At 36.1% G+C, this 25077-nt stretch overlaps 2 protein-coding genes across 6 annotated transcripts in view; one reads left to right on the top strand and one right to left on the bottom strand.

Annotated features, from left to right (window-relative positions):
• Positions 1-1442: 1442 nt before the first annotated feature.
• On the bottom strand, positions 1443-22736 carry LOC105507195 (chromosome unknown open reading frame, human C4orf33). 3 transcript variants are annotated; one of them, XM_011935610.1, is made up of 8 exons: positions 19911-20007; positions 15437-15502; positions 13975-14071; positions 13391-13580; positions 9611-9671; positions 4747-4798; positions 4429-4628; positions 1443-2432 (listed from the first exon to the last, which is right to left on the bottom strand). In XM_011935610.1, the coding sequence occupies exons 3-8, from the start codon at positions 13987-13989 to the stop codon at positions 2327-2329; spliced, it is 624 nt and encodes a 207-aa protein (XP_011791000.1). In that variant the 5' UTR covers positions 13990-14071; positions 15437-15502; positions 19911-20007; the 3' UTR covers positions 1443-2326. The 3 variants fall into 3 exon arrangements, with proteins under 3 accessions (XP_011791000.1, XP_011791001.1, XP_011791002.1); XM_011935611.1 differs by lacking the exons at positions 13975-14071; positions 15437-15502; positions 19911-20007 and adding an exon at positions 22058-22736; XM_011935612.1 differs by lacking the exons at positions 13975-14071; positions 15437-15502 and having other exon boundaries at positions 19967-20050.
• The window catches only part of SCLT1 (sodium channel and clathrin linker 1), a 211297-nt gene continuing 208680 nt past the window's right edge, over positions 22461-25077 (top strand). For all 3 annotated transcript variants that reach the window (XM_011935614.1, XM_011935615.1, XM_011935616.1), the window contains exon 1: positions 22461-23013. In XM_011935614.1, coding sequence (XP_011791004.1) covers positions 22980-23013 — 34 coding nt within the window. In that variant the 5' untranslated portion in view covers positions 22461-22979. The remainder of the gene's footprint in view (positions 23014-25077) is intronic.

Below are 25077 nucleotides of genomic sequence, written 5' to 3'. Positions count from 1 at the left end.
GCAGGAAGTAAGACATACACAGTACAGCCAAGGCAACTGGCCAGTCAGTTCACTGTATGCAACTGATCGCTGGAGTAAAAAGTTAGGCTGAGAGGATGGGAGGTGGGTCAGAAAAGCTATCTAGGACACAGTGAGATAAATGCTCTAATAAAGCAATGTGTAAAATACTACGGGAACTTATATGGAAAAGAAGAGACAATCCTTAAGCTCTGAGGCATGAGAAAAGGGCTGAGGGTTTACTGTAATTGCTTTATCCACTTGCTACCCTTTCTTTTTCAATATCAGATTAATTATGCTCATATCTTCTGTCCCCTAAAAGCCTAACATTTAAAAAAGGAGGAAAAGGAGGAGGGGTAATTAAATATTTTTTTCCTGTGGCAAAAACTTTTTTAACATTCAAAAAAAGTAATTTGGAGCCAAAAATGAAAAGCATATTTCCCTTCAGACTGTGATTTACACTTTCCTGGAGCTGGGAAAAAGCATGAGAAAGCACCTGAATAAATATGCACACTGTGTAATCAATCTATTTAGGTGGTGAGAAGAAAGAATCTGCTTGACACTGCAGTGAACAATTCAAATCACAGCAAAGAAATGCATTTATGCATATTTTAAACAAAAGGATGATTATTCTTTCATGGTCCTGAAGTTGAAAAACAAATTTGAAATGGCTATTACAAACACCCATTCTCAAATACAAGTTTCTATAGGATATATCATTTGTACCTGACTAATGGACAAGCTTTCTGAAATTCTGTAGTTGATATGCATGTTCCTTTCAAAAGAAAATGTTTATGCAATGTATTTTTTCTTGCTTGGTATTGGAAGAAAAGGAAATGTCTTATCTAGATGAAAGAAAGTTAAGAGATGTTTAAAAAAATCTTAACAAATTTAAAAAAGATACACATTAGGTTTGAGAAAGCTCACAAGCCACAACATTCAAATTCAGTATTTTATATTGCTGTGATTGTAGCTATCATATTTGTGCTGCATTTTTACCCATATTATAAACAGTTATGATTTATATCTGGAACTGTGATTCATAGTGTTCAATTCACTTCTAAAATCAAGATACTCTAAAATATATCTTATTTTTATTTTGATAGTTTTACATGCATTTATAAAATTATTCACATAATTTATAAATAAATCATCCTAGGTTATTTAAAATATACCATTCCTATCCAAAACAGGCAGATCATTTCCATATCAAATTAATTAGTAGCTATTGTCAGTTCTTAAGAATAATTTCTCAATTTATCTAAGATGCCTAAGACTGCCACCATCATGTGTAGTCAGGAGGATACTTACGTTTTGTAAAAGTCGGCATTTATCTTACACCAACTCCCTTTTCAGATAGAGAACATATTTAAGAAATGAGTAAGTCGATAAGCCACTTGTAACCAGCACTAATGATTGTTCAATAGACACATATAAACTCAATGTAAACTTGAAGTTAATTCCATTTAATTTATAGCTTATTTTATAATAGTATTTTATTATATTTACATATACTAAAATCACAAATCTAAACATAACAGCATGAGGCATGTTGACAAATGTATGCAACTACATAACCGTCATCCAGATCAAAATACAAAACATTTCAATCACCCCAGAACATTTCCTCAGGCTCCTTTTCCATTCAATTTGAATTTCCTGCCCTCACTCAAAGCAGCCACTACTCTGGTATCTATCATCAAATGCTAGTTTTGCCTAGAAGTGGCTTTAATGTAAAAGTAATTAGATGGTATGTTATGTCTGGCTTGTTTTGCTCTACTTAATGTTTTTGAGATTCATACAGGTTGTTGCATGTATCAGCGTCCTTTTTTTAATGAATAGTATTCCGCTGACTATATTGCAGTTTGTTTATCCATTTTCCTATGGATGGAAATTTGAGTGTTTACAGTTTTGTGCTATTGTGAATAAAGCTTCTATGAGCAGTCATTTTTCTGGGGTGTATATCTAGGAATGAAATAGCTGAATCACAAGGTAGTGCAGGACAGTGCTCTAGGTGGCCTTGAACAAACTCAATTGTCCCCCCTTTCTCACTTGTAGTTCTCAAGAATAACTGTACTGTGTGCTGGGAATGTAACATCCTGGACTAAGTGACTCTGAGAAACATTGTGACTTTACAGATGAAACATCTACAAAGAATCATCTATTTTCTTGTTAATCATATGCAATTTGCCACAGATATTTTCAGTGACTTCTATGAAAATATTTGTTGTTGAAATGTATGCATGACATCTTAAAAAATTGATATTTATTTTTTGTTTATCTTAAAAGACATAGAGAAAAATGATCAGTATGGTTATCTATTACACTCCTATATATCACATTTCTCTATTAGCCACAGGTCTGATTCCGCTTGTTTCCATTCTTCTCCAAGCAGCGTGTTAAAATTGAAAGGTTTGAAGTATTCTAGGTGATGGCTAAAAGCAAAGAAAAAGAAGGTGGGAATTGAAATGAATTATGCATTTGTGAAATAGTTGCCCTGAAGGGCTATTTATTTTGTCACATCTGTAATAGGACAACATTCTATTTTAAGCAATACTAAAGGTAAGACATATTTTATATGTACAGTTTTCTCACTCTAGCTATCAAACACTCAGCTCTGAAAACATTCACCTGCATCACAAAGCCCTCTTCTTTCAATTCTGCAAATAGCTCCCTCACAGCTGAAGGGAGAAACCAACTCTCAAAACATGACTCATTCCATCGAACTTTAAACAAATCATATTATGCTCTTGCATATGTTTTTATATTCAAATTTTGACATAATTTATATCAGTCATATAAGCAATGGTTTTAAAAAGTTTCAGTTCCAAAGATAAGAAGATAGCCTTCTTAATTCCCTTCTCTGCTGAAGCAACAGAGGTTAATGTAAAGGAGTGTTAATCCCAGTTCTTTTCTTTCCAGGAAAACCATTTAACTATATTAAGAAGCTTTCTCTAGTGGCTTAATGAGGAGAGAAAGGTGGCTAACATGCTGCAGTGGAGCCCCATTCTGTAGGAAGCCACTCTGCCTTGGCTCTGTCCTGGCCAATGTATAATCGTACTTCTACCTCCGATAAGCTTCCAATAATGTATGAATGAAGAGCCTGAATATAGGAAGGTATTAGCTGATGAACAGCCAGAGAGACATGACGTCTTGAAACGAAGACCTTGAGTCACTTGCAACTACGTTTTTGTCTCATTCTGCCCACCCGGCCAGGATAAATCAGTTTTTGAGTCATAGTTGTCAATCCCAGAGTAAGAGATTAAGGAAAAAACAGTGAAGGATAAGAAAAAGGAAGGGAAAAAAAGACTAGCTAAAAGCTATGTCAGGACTGGGGGAAAGGGAAAGGGAAAGGGGGAAAAAAGGTCAAGCAAAAAAGAAATATGCTAGAAGTGATAAAGACAAACAAGCATGAAGTAAGAGCATGAAAGGAAGGAGAAGGCAAACAGGGAGAGGAAGGACAATGCAGCATATTCCACAGGTAAAAAGGCAGGAATGTCCGTCTGCCACAGTGCAGTGCTCAGTAGGATGTCTCTGTTAGGTTCTTCCAAATGCCCAGATTCACCAGACTACCTTGGCCATGGTGAGTATACCTAAAGAGATACAGAGCAGCAATTACAGCTTGCCCCAGGACAGCATCTGGCTTTCCTCCCTGAAGGAGTAGTCCTTGCAGAAGTCCAGGAAGCATTCATAAGGCTGGCCAGGAGCTCTAGTCTGCCTATGTGAGAGCTACAGGTGCAAGGAAACAAGACTCAAATTGAGAAAGCATAGCAGATACCTTGGCTCAAATGCCTGCTGCCCCATGGGAGCAATATCTCCTGGAATAACTCCATAGCCATAGCTTCCAGTGTTCCCACAGGGAACATGACTGTTAAAGCGGAATCCCAAAGCCACGCTGTCTCCATCATATATTTATAGTTCAACCAAAATTATTTTCAGTCCAGATGTAATTTACCACTTAAGGGTCATTTTTATCAAAAGCAATGTTGCCTAGAAACATAGTTGATATTTTTATCCTCATGAGGTTACCAGAAGAGGAGAACTTGAGAGATAACTGAAGATCAGATTTCCTTGCAACAGGGACCCTTTGTTCACACCCGGAAACACTAATGCCTCTGGCCCTTTAGCCCTGAAAGAAATTTTAAATGAATTTGCAAACATACTTCTATATCAGCTATTGCAACATTTACTTTTCTCACATGCAAACCACTATGGAAAAATAAGTGTTCTCCTGACAGTAGTGAGAGAGATTATGTCAGTCCAAAGTTTACCAAGTGTTTTCTGAGGACCATCAGTGAACATTGGACTCTACTAGGTACTTGTGCACATATGTCATCTTCTTTGATCAAAAGGGTTACTTCTGTTCCACTAAGACTTAATTTCCAAAAAACTCATTTATTTGGAATATATCTTCATTTATTTTCTACTTACAAATCAGGTTTTTGTCCTTGTTGCAGTTCATGCTGAGGTACAGGGTAAAGAGCTTCATAACTTCGTTTATCTTTTGATCCATGAATTGCAAATGAATTGAATTTTGTCACATTTGGTGGAAAATAATTCCAAGGGAGATAAGCTTTGCCTTCCCATTTTGTCTCTCCTCTGGACACTCTGAATGATAAAGGAAGTTCTTGCTACAGAAACAACATATGAAACACAAAAGATAAAATTGGGCTTACACTTTAAACATAGAAATAAATATGTGTATTACTGTGTATGTAATGATTTTGCCTCATATTTTTATTTACTTACTTTCCACACATTTCTTCTTCCAGAAAGTAAAAGCACTAAATGCTGTCCGTGGCTGTCAAAATTGAGATTCCTTATGAGTGTTTGAAAAACATGTTATTTTCTTCACTATCCTTTATACATGGAATGTGTGTGCTTGCAACTAAATTTCTAAAAAATTAAAAGATGCAGGCTGAGCGTGGTGGCTCATGCCTGTAATCCAGCACTTTGGGAGGCCAAGATGGGCGGATCACGAGGTCAGGAGATTGAGATCATCCTGGCCAACATGGTGAAACTCCGTTTCTACTAAAATAAAAAAAAAAAAAAAAATTAACTGGGCATGGTGGCATGTGCCTGTAGTCCCAGCAACTTGGGAGGCTGAGGCAGGGGAATCGCTTGAACCCAGGAGGTGGAGGTTGCAGTGAGTCAAGATAGCATCACCGTACTCCAGCATGACAACAGAGAGAGACTATGTCTTAAAAAAAAAAAAAAGAGACGCAATATTAATATTGGATAATTCTAGGGAGAGCCAGTGTATTCAGTTGCTTAGAAATGATATCTTTGGGTTTACCACTCCAGACAACTGCCACCAAATGCATAAAGTTTCATGTTTTGATTGCTTTTTATATTCTTTAGAGAAAAAATTATATAAAATACTTCATTTGGTTAGATGACACAAAGTATGAAAAAGGTCAGAGAGATACCATGTTATTTGGAGTTTTTTATAAAATGAGTTTTAAAAACTGAAGCAAGCAACAATTTCCAAGTCTAAATTCAACAACTTTAATAAAGGTTATTTCTGTAAGAAAACTATCTGGTAGCTCATTAGGAAAATAAGAAATGCAAAACATAGACAGTCTACAATTAGTCAACAGGCTAAAGATTTTCGTCTTTGTCTATTTTTTTTTTTCACACACTGCCCTCAACCTGTCTGCCTCTTGTGTTTTCCTGTTTTCTACCATTCATTCAGCATCATGTTTTCAAAAAGGAACACAGTATCTTCTCAAAGGGAAATTCTAATAACAGTGTACAATTGGGACTAGCCAGGTCATTAAGAACCAAAGGATTTCATGTATTTACATGAAGCAAATTCACTAACTCTAGAAAAACCTATATCTCAAAATATTTCTATACAGGTACTCTTTTGAGAGCTTTTCTGGGAAGATTTCCTTCAGTAAACTATTCTAACAGAAGCCAAGTATTCTTTTCCATTTAAAAGTCTTCTGATTATTTTTATTGTTATCATGCAGCCTTAGCAGTACATCCTAGGAGAAAAAATTCTTGCAAATAAGAATAAATTCTTCCTGTTGCTTTCCTAGAGGTTAACTGTTACAGGAAATGATTGCCTGAAGCAAAACTATGATTCTTGATTATTAACTACCCTGATACATAAGAAACCCAAATTACTCTGTGAATTTTTTAACCTTTAAAATCTATTAATTTTATACACAATGATTACTGTGTAATTTCTTAACAAGAGAGATTCTAATTATTCCATTCATCTGGTGTTAAGTCATCACTTTATGAAAATAAACCAATATTATCATCTAATAAAATTAAAACTAAGGGCAAAGGATATCCAAGTTCTTTACTGTTCTCTAGATAAGTTATGAATGTTTGCCTTAGTTTTCTCACCTGTAGGGTAAAAATAAGCACAAAAAAGTTGAAATTTTCTTACTTCTCATGGCAGTTTATGAGAATTAATCATATTTTTCAATAACAAATTTTGGCATGTTAGTTGAAATGTGACACACAAAGGTATATGATTATTCTTCTTTAAAAACATAATGCAAACAGCTAGACTTTTCTACATTTGATTTAGCTGAGTATCAAAATAAAGGAAAATAAAATAATATTTAAAAATCTCATTTCAATCGTTTGGAGCTCTCTGTCCAGCCTACAAAAGGAGCAATGGCTTCTAAATGTTCGATGCAGAGAAGCATTTAAATGGCATTTCAAATTAATAACTGCAATATAAATATTTCATTATTAAATATTTTATTAATTTTAAACATACTATAATTTAGGTAATAGGCGTACATCTACAGGAAAAAAGAAAGAGTTTGCCAATCAGGTAAATAGGATTCCCAAGAGACAGTTAAACCTGAACAAAGAACAAACTCACAGCCAATATCATACCGAATGGGCAAAAACTGGAAGCATTCCCTTTGAAAACTGGCACAAGACAGGGATGCCCTCTCTCACCACTCCTATTCAACATAGTGTTGGAAGTTCTGGCTAGGGCAATCAGGCAAGAGAAAGAAATAAAGGGTATTCAGTTAGGAAAAGAAGAAGTCAAATTGTCCCTGTTTGCAGATGACATGATTGTATATTTAGAAAACCCCATCATCTCAGCCCAAAATCTCCTTAAGCTGATAAGCAACTTCAGCAAAGTCTCAGGATACAAAATCAATGTGCAAAAAACACAAGCATTCTTATACACCAGTAACAGACAGACAGCCAAATCATGAATAGCTTCAAAGAGAATAAAATACCTAGGAATCCAACTTACAAGGGATGTAAAGGACCTCTTCAAGGAGAACTACAAACCACTGCTCAGTGAAATAAAAGAGGATACAAACAAATGGAAGAACATACCATGCTCATGGATAGGAAGAATCAATATCATGAAATTGGCCATATGGCCCAAGGTAATTTATAGATTTAATGCCATCCCCATTAAGCTACCAATGACTTTCTTCACAGAATTGGAAAAAACTGCTTTAAAGTTCATATGGAACCAAAAAAGATCCTGCATTGCCAAGACAATCCTAAGCCAAAAGAACAAAGCTGGAGGCATCACGCTACCTGACTTCAAATTATACTACAAGGCTACAGTAACCAAAACAGCATGGTACTGGTACCAAAACAGAGATATAGACCAATGGAACAGAACAGAGCCCTCAGAAATAATATCACACATCTACAGCCATCTGATCTTTGACAAACCTGACAAAAACAAGAAATGGGGAAAGGATTCCTTATTTAATAAATGGTGCTGGGAAAATTGGCTAGCCATATGTAGAAGGCTGAAACTGGATCCTTTCCTTACTCCTTATATGAAAATTAATTCAAGATGGATTAGAGACTTAAATGTTAGACATAAAATCATAAAAACCCTAGAAGAAAACCTAGGCAATACCATTCAGGACATAGGCATGGGCAAGGACTTCATGTCGAAAACACCAAAAGCAATGGCAACAAAAGACAAAATTGACAAATGGGATCTAATTAAACTAAAGAGCCTCTGCACAGCAAAAGAAACTACCATCAGAGTGAACAGGCAACCTACAGAATGGGAGAAAATATTTGCAATCTACTCATCTGACAAAGGGCTAATATCCAGAACCTACAAATAACTCAAACAAATTTACAAGAAAAAAGCAAACAACCACATCAAAAAGTGGGCAAAGGATATGAACAGACACTTCTCAAAAGAAGACATTCATACAGCCAACAGACACATGAAAAAATGCTCATCATCACTCGCCATCAGAGAAATGCAAATCAAAACCACAATGAGATACCATCTCACACCAGTTAGAATGGCAATCATTAAAAAATCAGGAAACAACAGGTGCTGGAGAGGATGTGGAGAAATAGGAACACTTTTACACTGATGGTGGGACTGTAAACTAGTTCAACCATTGTGGAAAACAGTGTGGTGATTCCTCAAGGATCTAGAACTAGAAATACCATTTGACCCAGCCATCCCATTACTGGGTATAAACCCAAAGGATTATAAATCATGCTGCTATAAAGACACATGCACATATATGTTTATTGCAGCACTATTCACAATAGCAAAGACTTGGAATCAACCCAAATGTCCATCAGTGACAGACTGGATTAAGAAAATGTGGCACATATACACCATGGAATACTACGCAGCCATAAAAAGGCATGAGTTTGTGTCCTTGTGGGGGCATGGATGCAGCTGGAAACCATCATTCTCAGCAAACTATCGCAAGAACAGAAAACCAAACACTGCATGTTCTCACTCATAGGTGGGAATTGAACAATGAGATCATTTGGACACAGGAAGGAGAATATCACACACCGAGGCCAATTGTGGGGAGGGGACAGGGGAGAGGGATAGCATTAGGAGACATACCTAATGTAAATGACACGTTAATGGGTACAGCACACCAACATGGCACATGTATACATATGTAACAAACCTGCACATTGTGCACATGTACCCTAGAACTTAAAGTACAATAATAAAAAAAAAATTTAAAAAAAAACCTGAACAAAGAGAGTCCAAGGTTAATATTTTTAATGAGTCTAAGAAAATCTATATGTGATTTAGTTTTTATCCCTGGTGCTGAATGCAAAAGTGACACAGCATATACTTAACAAATGCATGATGAATAAAGAATGGAATACATGAATACATAATTATGTAATACATAAAATTAAAATTTCATCTGGTCATTTAAAAATCCCCTAAAAGAAACATTTTTATAAGCTAGCTCAATTAATTATATACATATCTCTCCTTTTATTTCTGAACAGCTATATATAATAATGCAAATTTATTGAGTAAATAATGAGAAAGACTTTTTGTTTTATAATGACTTTTCATTTTGAAACAAAAATTATCTTCTAATTTATTAGAAAAATCTACATTACTGAACTAAAAATATTGACATAGAATTTTCAAACATTTAGAATATGAGTATATTCTAAACATGTATTCTAAATATGTGCTCTGTACTTGAAACTAAGAAATATATAAAAGTATATCATTCAAATAAATTCAGAGTACCATTCTTACTAGTTAACTGGAATTAATGAGCTTTTACTATAACCATATCATTTATAACTAGAAAATAATATGCTCAAATTATGTAGTAATAATTAAGAAAAAACATTTTATACTTACGGACAAAGTTCAACTTCTAAATACTGCTCAGTTATATCATTCAAGAAAAATGCTTCCACAACTTTTGAAAACAGAGATATAACATATTGAGAAATTTAATATTGCTTTCCAACAATAAATAATTTGTTTATTCCTTTAGAATATAAAATAAATTGACTATTTTTAATTATAATACTATCCCAATAGGAAAAAGAGCAAAGAAAATAGACATTGCCTGGAAGAAGAAATATATAGGAAATAAATCATCAACAATTTTCTCGCATATCAGATTGCCACATATTGAAAAGATTAATTAAAACTAGTGCTGGTCAAGTTGTAAAGAAATTAATATTATCACATAAACTTTGAGCCAGTTATCTTCTTCTAGGAATGTATCTGAAGAAAATAATCTGACAACTGGGAAAAGAATTAAGTATAATGGTATTCATTAGAGTACTGTTCAAAAATTAGAAATGATCTAAATGATTTATCTCCTATTACATAAGATTATCTCTTATTCTCTAAATAAATCTATTATACAGAAGAACTGTTAAGTAAATTATGGAATTCATGTATTCCATGCAATGGAATACAATGCAGCTATTAAAATCAAAGATACCATTAAATATTTGTTGATAAAGGAAGATATCCATGATATTCAGTAAGTCAGCTGCAGAATACCACCAAAATGTGTGTGACATTAAAGTTGCATGTGTGTCTATGTCTAGACGTCTCCAAAACGTGCACAAAAATGTTAATGACTGCATATCTGTGATTGCAGGAATTTAGGTAGGTGATCTTTCTCTTCTTGTTTATAATTTCCTGGAAACTTCTGAATATCGCTATTTTAAAAATTGTTTAATTTTGAACATAATACATCTTTCTTGTAAATAATTAAAACAATATATATATGAAGTAAAAAGTCATGTCCTTTTCTTCCCCTTTGGTCTAATATCTGCCAGACCTTTTCTGTGCTTCTCCATACTATTTTAATGACTGAATAGTATTATTTTATAGAATATTATAACTTACTTAATCCTTTATGGATAGACATTTAGGTTGTTTCCAGTTTTCCATGTGTTGTTTTTATAATAAGATAGCTAAAATATAGACATAGTTCTGCTAGCAAGTCAGAGAATCTTATTGTCCCCTTTTGAATCTTCTATCTAGATAAATGAGAATGTCTACTGTGATAGTTAATCGTATCTGTCAAATCAACTAGGCCATGGTATCCAGATATTTTGTAACATATTATTCTAGTTGTTTCTATGAAGTCATTTTTTAAAGATGAGTTTAACATTTAAATCAGCAGACTTTTAGTAGAGCAAGTTTCCCTCTATAAAGTGGCTGGGGCTTATCCAATCAGTTTAAAGCCTTTATAGAAAAAAAGACAGACCTCCCCCAAGAGAGGAATTCTGCCAGCAGACAGCGTTCAGATTTGAACTGCAACATCAACTCTCCAGCTGGCAGACTGAAGACCCAGGGGAAGACTGGACTTGCTAGCCGCCACAATTGTGTGAGCTAATTTCTTAAAATAGATCTCTCTCTTTCTCTCCATATATATAAAATAGATACATACATACATACACACACTCTCTCTCACTATAAATATGTGTGTATATATCTCACACACACACACACACTCTCAGATGCACATATATATCTTCTGCTTTCTACTTTCCATCATCACCTTACAAATACTTTTGCAGCTTCTCTGTGTTAAACACTATATCAGATTCTGGAAATACCTTTATTAGCTTACAATCTAATCAGATACTAAAGTGGAAAGTTTTAATAAAAATTCCAAAAGGGAGGATGCATACATTGCTACAGGAAAAAAAGAAAACAGATGCTTAGCTCAAAAAAGTGGTTTAGTGAAGGATTCCTGGAAAAGTTGCTATTTAAGCTCTGTCTTGAAAGATGATTTGGAACTAGGTGAAGAATGACAGAAACAGCATTCTAGGGCAAGACAACAGTAAAATCAAGGGTACACAATTAGGAAATATTGTAGTTTAAAGACCTATGAACAGTTCAGTCTTACCAGGCAAACCTTTCAATGTAGGAGGAGCTGGTGGTGCTACAGAGAGAGTAAGCGGCCAGGTCATGGAAAGTCTTATATAGAGATCTTATTAAGAAGGGGAAAACTTACCTTGAGAGGAAAAGGATCCTGAGAAGGTTTTTAAGAAGCTGAAGGATGAGTTTAAATTTTCATTTTAGATATAGCACTCTGGCTTCTAAGTGAAGAATGGGCTTAAGGGCTAAAAGACTATTTGGAAGGCTCTGCACTAACCAAGGTAAAAGACTATGAAAGCCTAACTTTTGGACAGGATAGTGGGGATGAAGAGGAGATACTGAGTTAGAGGAATATTTAGGAGGCAAAACTGATGGGACTTAGGAAATAAATCTAAATAATGGAGAGTGTCAAAGAAGGATATCTTAGAAAGATCTCACAATTTTTTAGATTTGGTGATTTAATGTATTGTTAATACCATTTATTGATACTGGGCAATTAGGTAAAGAACTGGTTTATGAAAGAAGTAGGTGAGTTGAGGTTAGAATTTGTTGAGTTTCATGTCTGTAGTGCCTCTAGCAAGTAAGTCACATTAGTGTGTATTCCATTAATAAGAGGATAACATACCAGTTTTGTATCAACAAAAGACAATATATTATTTAACATACGACAAATTAACACTGACAAAATGTGTGCTTACAGATGGCATAAACTAGACATATTGACTAGAAGATTCATCAAAATCTTCTTTGAAGAAATGGGACATGAATTAGATCTTGAACTATGTATTAGAGGCAGGGGGAATAGAATGAGAAGGCACATAGGTTAAGAGCTTTGGTTGAATATGGTGGCCCAATTCATAAATATGTTGAAAGCTTAAAGGAAGGGTTTGAACTTTATCCTAGGGATAATAATGATTTAAGATCTGGGAAATGGCATCATGAAGAGTATTTCAGAAAGATGAATCTGATAGCTTAATTAGGACACAGCAGAAGGAGATCATAGAGCAAACCTGAAACAGTGTAATTTTATGTCATGTCTTAATTTGATATGTGAGATGAGTTACCAGTATAAAGTAAAAACTACATTTCATATTGAGGTTGATAGTGTTTCTACAATAAGTAAAACACTCCAAATCTTCCATAAAGAAGATTTATAAGGTTAGAGTGGTAATTTAAAGATACTTAAATACAAAACAGGAATCTTGAACTCTTCTCAGTGTAGGAAACAGAAATAAAGGAAGAAAATAAAGCAGCAATAAAAAAATCTGAATTTGTGGCTGGGCAAAGTGGCTCACGCCTGTAATCCCAGCACTTTGGGAGGCTGAGGCGGGCAGATCTCAAGATCATCCTGGCTAACACAGTGAAACCCCATCTCTACTAAAAATACAAAAAATTAGCCGGGCGTGATCGCGGGCACCTGTAGTCCCACTACTCGGGAGGCTAAGGCAGGAGAATGGCATGAACCTGGGAGGTGGAGCTTGCAGTGAGCCAAGACTGCGTCACTGCACTCCAACCTGAGCGACAGAGCAAAACTCGGTCTCAAAAAAAAAAAAAAAAAAAAAAAAATCTGGATTTGTAATTGCCATTTTTTAACTCTTCTAGCTATATAGTTAAAGTCACATAGGTAATGGAGAAAAAGTCAGAATGAGAGATTGGTAGGAAATATCAGAAACTGTACATGTCAATTGCTCAGAAGCATTTACTTCCCAACAGCAAGATAAAATAAGAGTTCTGTGAGAGGTTATTATAAGATTTATGTTTGCAATAAAATACACTACTACCACTTACCTTCATAATCCCACAGTTGATTGAAAGGTTTTCCTGGTTCTCCAAGTGGGGCTGGAGGATCATTGAAAAATGGAGCACTAATGTCCATCATCACTCCTCTGTCACCTGGATGCAGTCTGATAAATACCGGCTCGTGCTTCACTGGAAAACCATCCCAAGTGTGTTCAATTTTAAAATCCATCTGAAGACTCTTAAAGAAAAATATATTAAAACAAACTCTTTAACAATATACAAATGCTTTCTTTAGTTGGAAATAAAATGAAAATTTCAATGCCAAACAGCAGACAGGAAAGGCAGCAGAGTGGCAAGAGCACAGTCCTGGGAGTCAAAAGGCTATCTTGTGTTGTGTTCTAGTCTAAAATAGGTAACTAGTTCCTAGAGGCTTTAAAACTTCTAGATTTAACACTTTTTTATGTAACTTTTTAAAAATTGCTGCCATAGAAACACGATCAATCTCAACACAAAAAGTGATAAAAGTGTTAAAAGTCTAGATTTGGGTCTAGTGCTGTTGTAAATAGTGCATCAAAATCATTTTCTTAATTGTAATTAAGTCTACTGCAAAAATTGTTTATATACTTAATCACAACTATAAGCACCATGGGTTCTTATGTCATCCTTTGTCTTTTATTTATTGTAAAGTGTGCAGGTGTCTCAGTTACTGGATCCTCTGGGAATCAAGATCTTTATAATAAAATTCAACTTAGTTAAAAAAAAAAAAAACCTCCATAAATCAGTAGAAGCAGTGCTGTTAACACCTGTTCTTTTGTCCAAAATCCTTTTCTTCATGGGGGTTGAAGACGGGGAGTTCCAATCATTTAAAAGTTAGTAGAGCTGAATTTTGCCTTCCTTTGTCCCAGCATATACAGTTTCATTTTTAATATTTTAACGTTAAATGACTGCTTGTTTGGTTAATTACCTCTCTCCAACTGAAAAATGGGAACAAAATCTGCGATCATTTAAACTTTGAAATAGACTAAGTACCTACAAAAGAGCAGTTTTTGCATTTTAAATTAGTTTCCTAAGTATTCAATAGAAGGGCATAGTATTGTAATGCATTGATAAAATTACATTTTTGAATACTATGGATTGGGCATTTTCTAAACATTGTCTCATTTAATTTCACTACAAACTTGCAGAGAAACTATTATTGTCCTCATTACAAATGGAACAGATTTGTCCAAGGTCACGTGACTAGCATATCTAGAAATTAAACCAATGTCAGCAATGTTTTCCCAGATGAAGACATTTCAGGAATCTGCGAGGAGATGAAAATTTTATTTTAGGAGTGGTGGAACCCCCAAATTACACTAGATCCTGTGTTTTATCCAAAAGATAATCTCACTTAGTACCTGATGACTTTTCCAAACTGTAACTTCTTTTATCTGAAATCTTTGAATGTATTCCTTTGCTTCATAAGTTATTTGCAGTCTTTTACTGTAATTAATGAGGTTACTAAATTTGGAATTAATTTAATTCAGTGAATATGTATTGAAAACCTACTATGAGTTAAGCAGTGGGAGATCCAAATGTACAAGCTCTGCGTAACATAAGAAATCCAAGACCTCTAAAAACCTTTTTCTAAAGCATATAGCTTTTACTAATTTTCACTACATGCTCACAAATTTTACTAGATAATCTCTAAAATTAAACAATTCTGGTATTATAACCCATTTGTAGAAAGTTTATAGCATTTCAGAAGAAATGTTCAGTAACTCATATTCTTCATTATTGATATAAGCGCAATGAGTGATAAAACTATATAAATTGATTCTGATTTAAGTGGATTACATGGAATAAAATACCTCAATAATAAATTTATTTTCTTTAGTTGAAACATCAAGGCACATTCTACAAAAAAAAAATGTATAATCCTCTACCCTAAATTTTGGTAGTAATAAGCATCCTCATGCAGCACATAGGAAGAAATAAGAATAAATCAGAACGTTAGAAATGCTGAATGACTGATTCTGACACCAATAGGCTGAAAGAAAATGTTATTCTCCTAATTTACAGCTTGACAATTCTTGACAATTTGGCAATACATACCTTAGCTACTAGGAAGTTCTGGCAAATTCACTTATTCTTCATACAACCACCAAATCCACAAAAATTCTGCATACATTAAAGAGATCCCCATCTTAATCAGTGGATTTCCACTAGGGACTTAATTCCCAGCACATTCAGGCAATCAATTCTATGTCTAAATGGAATAAAACCATAGCAGTGATATCCAGTGATATGCTCCTAAAACTGGCCTATCATTTCCATGTGTACATGGTGGGTCTCATGGTCAGAGTGAGGTAGACTTTATAGCAGGTGTGTCCCATCTTTTGGCCTCCCTAGACCACATTGGAAGAAGAAGAATTATCTGTCTTGGGCCATACATAAAATGCATTGACACTAACAATAGCTGATGAGCCAAAAAAGAAAAAAGAAAAAAAGTCACAAGAAAATTCATAATGTTTACGAATTTGTGTTGGGCTGCATTCTAAGCCATCCTGGGCCACATGCAGCCCATGGGCCTTGGGTTGGACAAGCTTGCATAGGTTTCAAATTACTTCAAAATGTAATTTTATCTGGAAGATAAGAAGTAAAAGATAAAAGCAAAGTTACCATTGTTAAGAATTAGGTAGTGAGTACCTCAAACCTTTCTACTGGTTCCTTCTGCTTTTCCCCACTAAGGTTTCTTTGAGCATTATTTGAAAATTACTGCAAGAAATAGTGACTAGACTTCCATGGCTGATCAGTTATGGGAATAGTGCATGGCTGCTCAGTCCAAAGACCGAATATAATTTTGGCTTTAATTGCATAAACAACGTTAGTTTCTTATTGCAATGACAAATGTGTTTATTTTTTAAAAAAAACTTTATATTGCTTAAAGAACATTCATGTCAATCTAAGTGTGCATAATATTTATAAAAATTAACCTAAAAAGTATAGTCCATCCTGCCCAGTAGTTAACGGTCTAGTTTAAAAAAATAACATAAACTAGAGACAGATGATTCTCCTTCAGTAATCTTCTGAGATTTAACCCCCCCAGTCTTTCAATTTCTTTGTATTTGAAATTGTGCTCATTAAGTAAAGACAACTTAATTGTCAATGTCATTCACCTCTTGGGCTAGCGCTCCCCTCCTAGTCATTCTCGATTAACCTGTACACTGCTCTATTTCTATTCTTACATGGCACTTACATGGCATGACATATTTGTTTACTGACTCCCTGAACCCAGCTAGAATGCCTGTAAGTGATGCTTACTATTTATTCGGTGAGTGAATAACTTTTCTAATCCCTGGATCTAGCACTCTAGATTTTATGCAGGAGAAACCTACTGTGTTCGTGGTATCATCATCACGACCATCGCCTAGTGTCATTTAACACTATGTATCAGGTCAATACAACGGCTAATAACAAAGATGATAAACACAGAAATTCCCTTCAATTTAGTTTATCAAGCATTTATTAAGCACTCATCTTATTTCAGGTACCATACCAGGTGCTGGGGCAATAATATGTAATAAGTCTACAGCAGTTTGGGATGGTTCTCATGTAACTAGTCAATGAGGTCCCCATTTCCAATATCAATTGGTTCATTTTGCAGTCCTAAATTTAATTCAGTGGGATCCTTATACCAAAGTAAGTTTTAGATGAATCAAAGATTTAAACATAAAAATCAAAATCATATAAAAACAAGAAATAAAAAGAAAGTTAAATAAAATCTTATAGTAGTAAGGTAGGAGATGAGCTGGACCTGTTTTCTGAGCACCCAGGCCCACTGATTAAAGCAGAATCTAATCAAAACAAAATGCAGCAAAAGAAACCAGCTAAAACCAAGATGGCAACAAAAGTGATCTCTAGTTGCCCTCACTGCTCATTACACATTAATTATAATGCAGTAGCATGCAAAAAGAAATTCCCAACAGTGGCATGACAGTTTACAAATGCCATGTTTGTAAACTCCTAGAAGTTACTTTATATGGTTTAAAAAAGGGAGGAACCCTCAGTTCTGGGAACCCTTCCTACTTTTCTGGAAAACGCATGAATAACCCACCCCTTATTTAGCATATAATCAAGGAATTGTCGTGTATATAGCTAGCCAACAATTCATGGGAGCTGCTGCTCCTACTCTGTCTATGGAGCAGCCATTTTCCTGTACTTTGTTGCTCTGATAGCTTGCTTTTGCTTGTGAACCCTTTCCTGAATGAAGCCAAGAACCCTCCTGGGCTGAGCCCCAATTCTGGGCTTTCCCTGCATTAGTAGAGAAAACCTTTTAAAATAGAAACCAAAACCCAAACATTTTACTCCATAAATATAACAAAACTAACATGGATGCAGCTGGAGCCTATTATTCTAAGCAAATTAATACAAGTACAGAAAACCAAAGAACACATATTTTCACTTATAAGTGGAAATTAAACATTAGGTACTCATGGACATAAAGATGGCAACAATAGACACTGGGGACTACTAGAGGGGGATGGGAAGGAAGGGGCAAAGGTTGAAAAACTAACTACTGGGTACTATGCTCACTACCCAGGTCATGGGATCATTTGTACCCCAGATCTCAGCATCATGGAATATAACTATGTAACAAACCCGCACATGTATTCCCTGGATCTAAAATAGAAGTTGAAATTTTTTTAATAATTAATAAATAATATAATAAAAGCAAAAACCTCCTTCCCAAGTTCCCCTTACCCCAAAAGTCTATCATTAACAAAATCAAAAGACAGTCTGGGAAAAAGTATATGCAAGTCATACTTGATACAAATAACTAATTTCTTTGATGCGTAAAGAGCTCCTAGAAATCAATAAGGAAAAGACCAACACTCTAACAGAAAAGTGACCAAAAATTATGAACAGCCAGTTAGCTCACAGAGAGAAAACGCAAAATGTTCACTTACAATGAAAGAAATGCAAACTAAAACCACAATAAATTACCATTTTTCACTTAGATTGGCAAGGATCAGAAAGTCTGATAACATGCTGTGTTAATGAGGGCATTGAGAAAAAAATCATGTATTGCTAGTGAGGCATAATTGATACAGCCTCTGTGAAGAGCAATACGTCAGTATCTATCAAAATAAAAATGCAAATATCCTTCAACAAAAATAATTCTAGTCCTAGGAGTCACGATACCTGCACATATTCAAAATGCATAAGCGTTGAGGATATTTGTGGTAGCATTGTTTATAATAACAAAATGTTGGAAGCAACTTAAATATCCATCAGTGGAGGACTGGTAAAAAAAAATTATGCTATATCATACAATGAAACTCTGTATAACTGCTAAAATGAACGAGGCAGCTCTAAATTAACATCTATGCTAAAATACGTTGTGAAGTGAAAAAAAGCAAGGTGCATTTATTTAATAAAAAGGAAGTTTATTTGCATATATGCTTGTGATGCATACACTATCTCAGAAAACACCAAGAAACGAGGTGGTTACAGTGGTTGCTTCCCTGAAGGGAATTATCTGCCTGCAGATATGGGAAGGAGGAAGCTTTGCTTTCAACTTCATCACTTTTTAAAAACCTATTTGCATTTTATACTATGACAGACACGCATTACTATTTTAAGGCAACTGAATGGTTTAAAATTATTTTTTGGCCGAGTGCGGTGGCTCACGCCTGTAATCCCAGCACCTTGGGAGGCCAAGGCGGGCGGATCACAAGGTCAGCAGATCAAGACCATCCCGGCCAACATAGTGAAACCCCGTCTCTACTAAAAATACAAAAATTAGCTGGGTGTGGTGGCGGGCGCCTGTAGTTCCAGCTACTTGGGAGGTTGAGGCAGGAGAATCGCTTGAACCCGGAGGCGGAGGTTGCAGTGAGCTGAGAGAGCGCCACTGCCCTCCAGTCTGGCGACAGAGCAAGACTCCTTCTCAAAAAAACAAAATAAGGCTGGTCTCTTAAGAGTATGGTGGCTGCCCCTTCTCCCCTTTATATTATATATGCTGAACGTTTCCGAAAAGTCATAATGCATATTATCAAGATGATTACTGTCCTGCAATTCAAGTTTGGCTGCTTAGACTTTCTTAATACAATGTTTATTGTTAATCTGTATGTTTCTACTTTTAATCCCTATTCTTCAAATTGCTCTTAAAACAAGTCAAAAAAAATACATTTTCAATTATTCTGATTGCTTTCTCTTTACCTGGAAAGACCTCTAAAAGGAAACGAAGAAGAGAAAGGAGACCGAACACTGGAGCATTAAGAACCCGGGAAAAGAAAAAAATGTCCACAAAGTTTAAAAGAAATAAATTACGGTAAAGGCGTTTTCTCAACCAAATGATCTGCAAGGAAAATTTCCAAATTCCTCTGCTCAACAAAATTCCTTTTAGTTTTTCTACAATAATGATTTATTTTCAGTTTCCATACCGCCCCGAGGCCCCGCCCATTTATAAGAGAAACGAAGAAATGAGGAAGTCAGCCTGAAAGTGGGAGTACGCTCAATTAGCAGGAGACAGCTGAAAAGTAAAATACTTTTCATTATTTTCCAGAGATCAAGCGAAAGACAAGACCTGACGACGGCGAAAGGAATGTCAGAGAGAAGAAGGAATAACAAGAGAACACAGACCACGAAGCTTTTCTCAAAACACTGGCTTCCTCCTTTTAGCCGAGGTCAACGGAGGGGGCTCGGCTTTAGGCTCCACCCAGCTGCCTACACGTTCTGGGGGAGGGGCTTGGAACACTGACGCAGAGAGACTTGATTTTTCTAGGAAAGAAAGATGTTGAAGGGTCACAGGTGAACATCTGAAGACTTCTAATCGTTCCACTAAAGTTTGAGTGGTTTCCTAGAAGAAGCAAGGGTGATTCGGAAATAAAAATACTGTGCAACAATTTGAAAATCAACTGTAAATCATTAAGATTACAATAGAACATGTACAGAAATAATTTATTTAATACAACTACAGGCTAACTGGCTATATAAGCAAAAACTATAAATTATATTTTACCAGCTATAAATTATATTATACTACACTCCTGGGGAGGCATGTTCATGGCGGTTAACAATTGTGAAATTAGAACCATCCTGCCTGGGTTCAAATCGCAACTCAGGCACTTGCCAGCTGTGTGATCTGTTCTGACCCTTGCTTAAACTTCTAACTTTGTATTCTTCATGGTACTTTGCACATAGTACTGGGTGCTCAATGTCAATTGATCAACCAAATTAATGTTAGTGAAATGTCACTAATTTTCAATCTATACAATTATCTATTAGTACGTACATTTCCACTTGTCATTCCTTGTATTCAATTTATACTAATAGATACTTTCCAGGAACATCTACTGAATTCTTTCATTCTTTCCATCAGATATTTAATAAATTCTGTGTTCCAGGTATTATGATGGAGCCTGGAGACAAACTACAAAACATGATAGATAATGCAGGAAGGAGCATGAAATAAGTACTAACGTGGCACCTACCTTGGGAGAAGTGGATAGAGAGCTCAGGAGGTGTGAAAAGGAGAAACACGAGAGGGGATCCTTTAAGGATAAGTGAAATCATCACAATTTTGTTTCCTAATGATGAAACTTACGTTGAAAATACTCCATTAAAATTGATCTACTAAAATCTTGTAACCACAAATACAAACACAAAAACAAAAAACTATCATGATCATAATTATGATCATGTAAGCTAAAAAAAAATCGAGTGCAGACATAAAAAATTTCACCTGAGATACTCACTTTATTTAACTACCACTCATCATTATAGCCAGAAGGTATTTGCTTCCATCCAGTTTGGGTGTAAGCATAGAATTAAGTCTATAATTATTTATTTGATGCCAAGTAGAAATACAATATGACAATATACAAGGTTCAAATGTGGGAGAAGTTACAAGCAAGTCCTCGGAGAGTCAGTGAGATGTTTATGAAGAAAGAGTCATATACTGAACTCCAAAAACGAGTTGCACAGTCAATTTTCCCTTTACGTAAAAAGTTTTCGTGTAAACATTATAGTTACTAAAAATCAGAACAAGTTCAATTATCCACGACTCAAAGCTAGATTAGACCTTTTCAATGATTATTAAGCTACACATCCATATTTAACAGTTAGTCTTTAGAGGAAGGGGCCATCTCATTCTATTAACAGCGAGTATTGAGTCAGGCCTTCAGATGCCTAACTGCACATATTCGAATATATTTTTAAAAATTTCTTAACACATATCGCTAAGGTTACTTTATATGACATTATGAGTACAGGACAACAAACTCTTAAGCTGTTGAACAGAAAGCCAAATCAAGCTGCATCTATGACATGCCTGTTTAGTGAAACTTCAATCCATAAAAATACAATTTATTAAAAGCACAAAACTAGTGGCTAGCTTCAAATTAACATGTTTGTTGCTAGTGGTGAGATTTCCTCCAATGTTAAATGATTTTAAAAAAATACGTTTTAAATCCAGACAAAATCAATTTTCAAAAATGAAAATTGTAATCTATCCACAAATGTAAGTTTCACTGTTTTGCTTTTTTGCAAAAAAAAAAAAAAAGAAAAGAAAAATACCTTTTATCTTTCCTTATATTTGAGGAAACAAGCTTATCTTTGAAGAAATAGCTGCTGAATTTGCAAGATCTTTTGAATACTTCTAACTACATGCTTTATTACTACACAGTTAAATATTTAAACAACAGTTGTCTCCTTTGGCAGGATGGTACTTACCTTCTTGAGATGACCAAATCGAAACACAGAACTCCTCCAGAGGTACAGCCTTGGTGGGAGATTCTGAAGACCCCAGTCTGGCTTCTACCCCTAGCCTCATGAACCTGCATCCTTTACTTAGTCCAGAAAGGCTTAGTATATTAGTAACCCAAAGATAGTGAGGGCATTTAAACTGTGTATTTCATGCCCTACTCACGTTTGCATTTGGGGTTAAAAAAAAAAAAAAAAAGAGGTTGGGCCCCACCACCTGGAGACACTGTCCCACCAGTTTGCCCGCTGCGCCAAGCTGGTGGCTCAGCTGTCACCCAGGTTCTCACGACTCCTCCCATTGCTTGACAGCCAGCCAATAGCGTGCTAGGACTCTAGGACGCGCGATGGCGTAAGCGCCAACGCCCGCGTGATGACGCAAGCGGCGTCACCGTCTCCAAGGAGTGGTTCTGGGGACCGGTTTCAAAGTCGCAGGGCGGGCCGAGTGGACTTCCGCTGCTGGCCTGGGGCTTCCCAGCCGTCTTGGCGTCTTCTCCAACCCACGCCGCTCCGCGTAGAACGCCGCTCTCAGGCTGCCCTCCAGCTCCCGCGGCACTCTCCTAGGTGGCCCGACGAGACCCGGAGTGACCCGCGGGACGCCTGTATCGACCACGTCCTCTTCCCACCAGGGTGGGATTCGGTTGAACGTGGAACAGAATTCGCTTGGCGCGTCCCCAGCAATCTTCAGTATCTCTCCAGGGCCTGGGACTCGTCTGGGGCGCGGGGGAAGGAAGCGTGGCGTGTAGATGCCGCGTGAGTAGGATGCAGATTGCACCGCTGGAGCGCTTGACAACCAACCGAGCGTTGGCTTAGTTTTGTTTTCCCGCACAGCGAGCTCTGTGTCTTTCAGAGGAAGGTAAAGGTGGTGAAAACTCCAAACTAAAATTGTATCGAAATGGCTACAGAAATCGACTTTCTGAGAGAGCAAAGTAAGCTCCATGTTTTTTTGAGACTTCATGTTCACATACAATGTTTAATATCGTCGTCGTTGACCGACAAATCTTTTTTGAATGCTGGTTGGGTACATTTAAATTTGTAAAAATTTAAAGAAGTTAGTTGCAGGAAAAAAAAAAAAAGCTTGATGATATACGTGAGGATGTGTGTATATTGAAGCAGAACTGTATGGTGGTACTTGTGGCTTACACAGAATTCTGCTAGACGCTAAACATGTTTGTTATGCTCCTCTCGTGCTCTGAAGATTAGAAGGCTAATTAATGGCCAGCAAGAGTTTCCAAGTGTGCATTTAAAACCTAGGGGCCCAGCTCTCTGGCCATTTATTAAAAAGATGTTTATTGAACTCCTGTTTCTATTATGTACCAGACACTATAGAAGAACAGCTGCTGCAAAGATAAACAGGACAGTTTTTACCTTAAGAATTTAATTTCGGGAGGGAAATGTATTCCAAAGTATATTGAAGTGGCAGCAACTGCTGGCTCTTTTGCCACAGTCTCATGGGGTTGTTGGAATGATTAAATGAATATTAAAATATGTAAAGGATTTAGAATAGTATCTGATACATTGTTAATTTGTTGTTATGTAATAGTTAAATATTAACTGTTACACGATTATTATTAAAATATGTTCAAGGAAGGTGCTATTGGGCTGAAACGTGCAGTACCAATATGAATTTTCTATATAAAAACTCTAGGCATCCCAAATAGAACAATATTTGCGACACTGAGGGCGTTAGGAATATGCTTTGTTAAAGATTTGCAATAAGGCTGGTTTGAATGTAATATTGATGTAAATTGTATTGGAATATTTATATAGGGAAATGGCAAGTGCAGTCGAAGGTGTAGAAAGGGCTGGATGGTGAAGGGCCCTGTCTTCTCTGTGCTAAGGAGTTTGGACCACTGCATGGGTTATAGGAATTCAGTTGAGAGTGGCATGATCAAATTGTAATTTAGAAGGCCCAGTCTGATTTTTATGGGGAATGTGCATTATAGCAGAGTGCAGTTGGTTGACTCCTGTCATCATTCAGGTAAGAAGTAAACTAAGTTGGGCACAGGGAGATTGGGGATCAGGGGATTTGAGGGAAAGAGGTAGAGGACACTTAGTTTTTGCTTGAGCAACAGGGAAGTTAGGAAAAAGGTAGTAAGTCCCATTTTGGCAGCATTATAGACCAGTGGTTAAGAACTCAGTTAGCCTCTAGATTTAGTCTGTCTGGGCTCAGAGCCTACCTCTTTCCAGGTCTGTGACCTCGAGCAAGTTTCCTAGCTTTTCTGCACCTCAGTTTTCTCATTTGTATAATGAGTATAAGAACACAAGAATTCTCTTGAAGTTGTGAGACTTAAATGAGATGATGAAAAAGCATTGAGCATTGTGTCTGGCACATTTTAAGTGCATGGTATATGTTATCTAAAATAATTAATGACACTATAATGACACAATTACATTAGCATTGTTTCTTAGGTTTGTAGTGAGAATATCCCCATCCCATAAGAACAGCTAACTGGCCACCGTAAGAGTGGTGTGGCACAGGAGTTGGTTGGTGAGGAGTTTGGCTAGAGTCAGGAGAGTACTTGAGGCAGTGAGAAACTACTAATTTCGTAGGAATGATCCAGCCAGAATTCTTAGATAAAACTGAGATCCAAATACCAGGGGGAAACAAATAAGACAACTGAAGCATAGTAACATTTTTTGAAAAATGAGTGGTATTTAATAGTTCCACGGAAGACAAGTGGAGTGCAAGAAGGAAATCTCAAGCAGAAGGAGCAGAAGAAGGAATGGTTCAAAGGCTTAAAATAACTGGTTTTATTCAGGGAATCGGAGCCTAGAATGGTAGCGTTTGCATGAAGAGATAAGAATGAGAGTTGAGTGTGTTGCTCTCCTTTTTTCTTTAACTAGATTTTGCATGCCATTTGAAGGTGGTGGGTTATTCCATTAAGTGACCCACCTAAATACCAGCCCAGATAAAGATAGATGGTCTTCTTTCCACCTGCCTCTGACTTTTTCTACACTGATTTCTGTTGATCTTTATTGTGTCTTTGTTC

Source organism: Colobus angolensis, unplaced genomic scaffold (assembly GCF_000951035.1).
Source record: "Colobus angolensis palliatus isolate OR3802 unplaced genomic scaffold, Cang.pa_1.0 Scaffold145, whole genome shotgun sequence".
NCBI classification, from domain to species: domain Eukaryota; kingdom Metazoa; phylum Chordata; class Mammalia; order Primates; family Cercopithecidae; genus Colobus; species Colobus angolensis.
The sequence above is the reverse complement of the archived record's forward strand: the minus strand, read 5'-3'. Positions and strand labels throughout refer to the sequence as shown.

Excerpts from the sequence above, each read along its gene's own strand:
- LOC105507195 (XM_011935610.1), bottom strand. Across the intron at positions 9,672-13,390 it reads TCAACTGTGGGATTATGAAG|TTGTGGAAGCATTTTTCTTG; the intron begins GTAAGTGGTAGT and ends TGTTTTCAAAAG. Across the intron at positions 4,799-9,610 it reads TTAGAAGTTGAACTTTGTCC|CCACGGACAGCATTTAGTGC; the intron begins GTAAGTATAAAA and ends CAATTTTGACAG.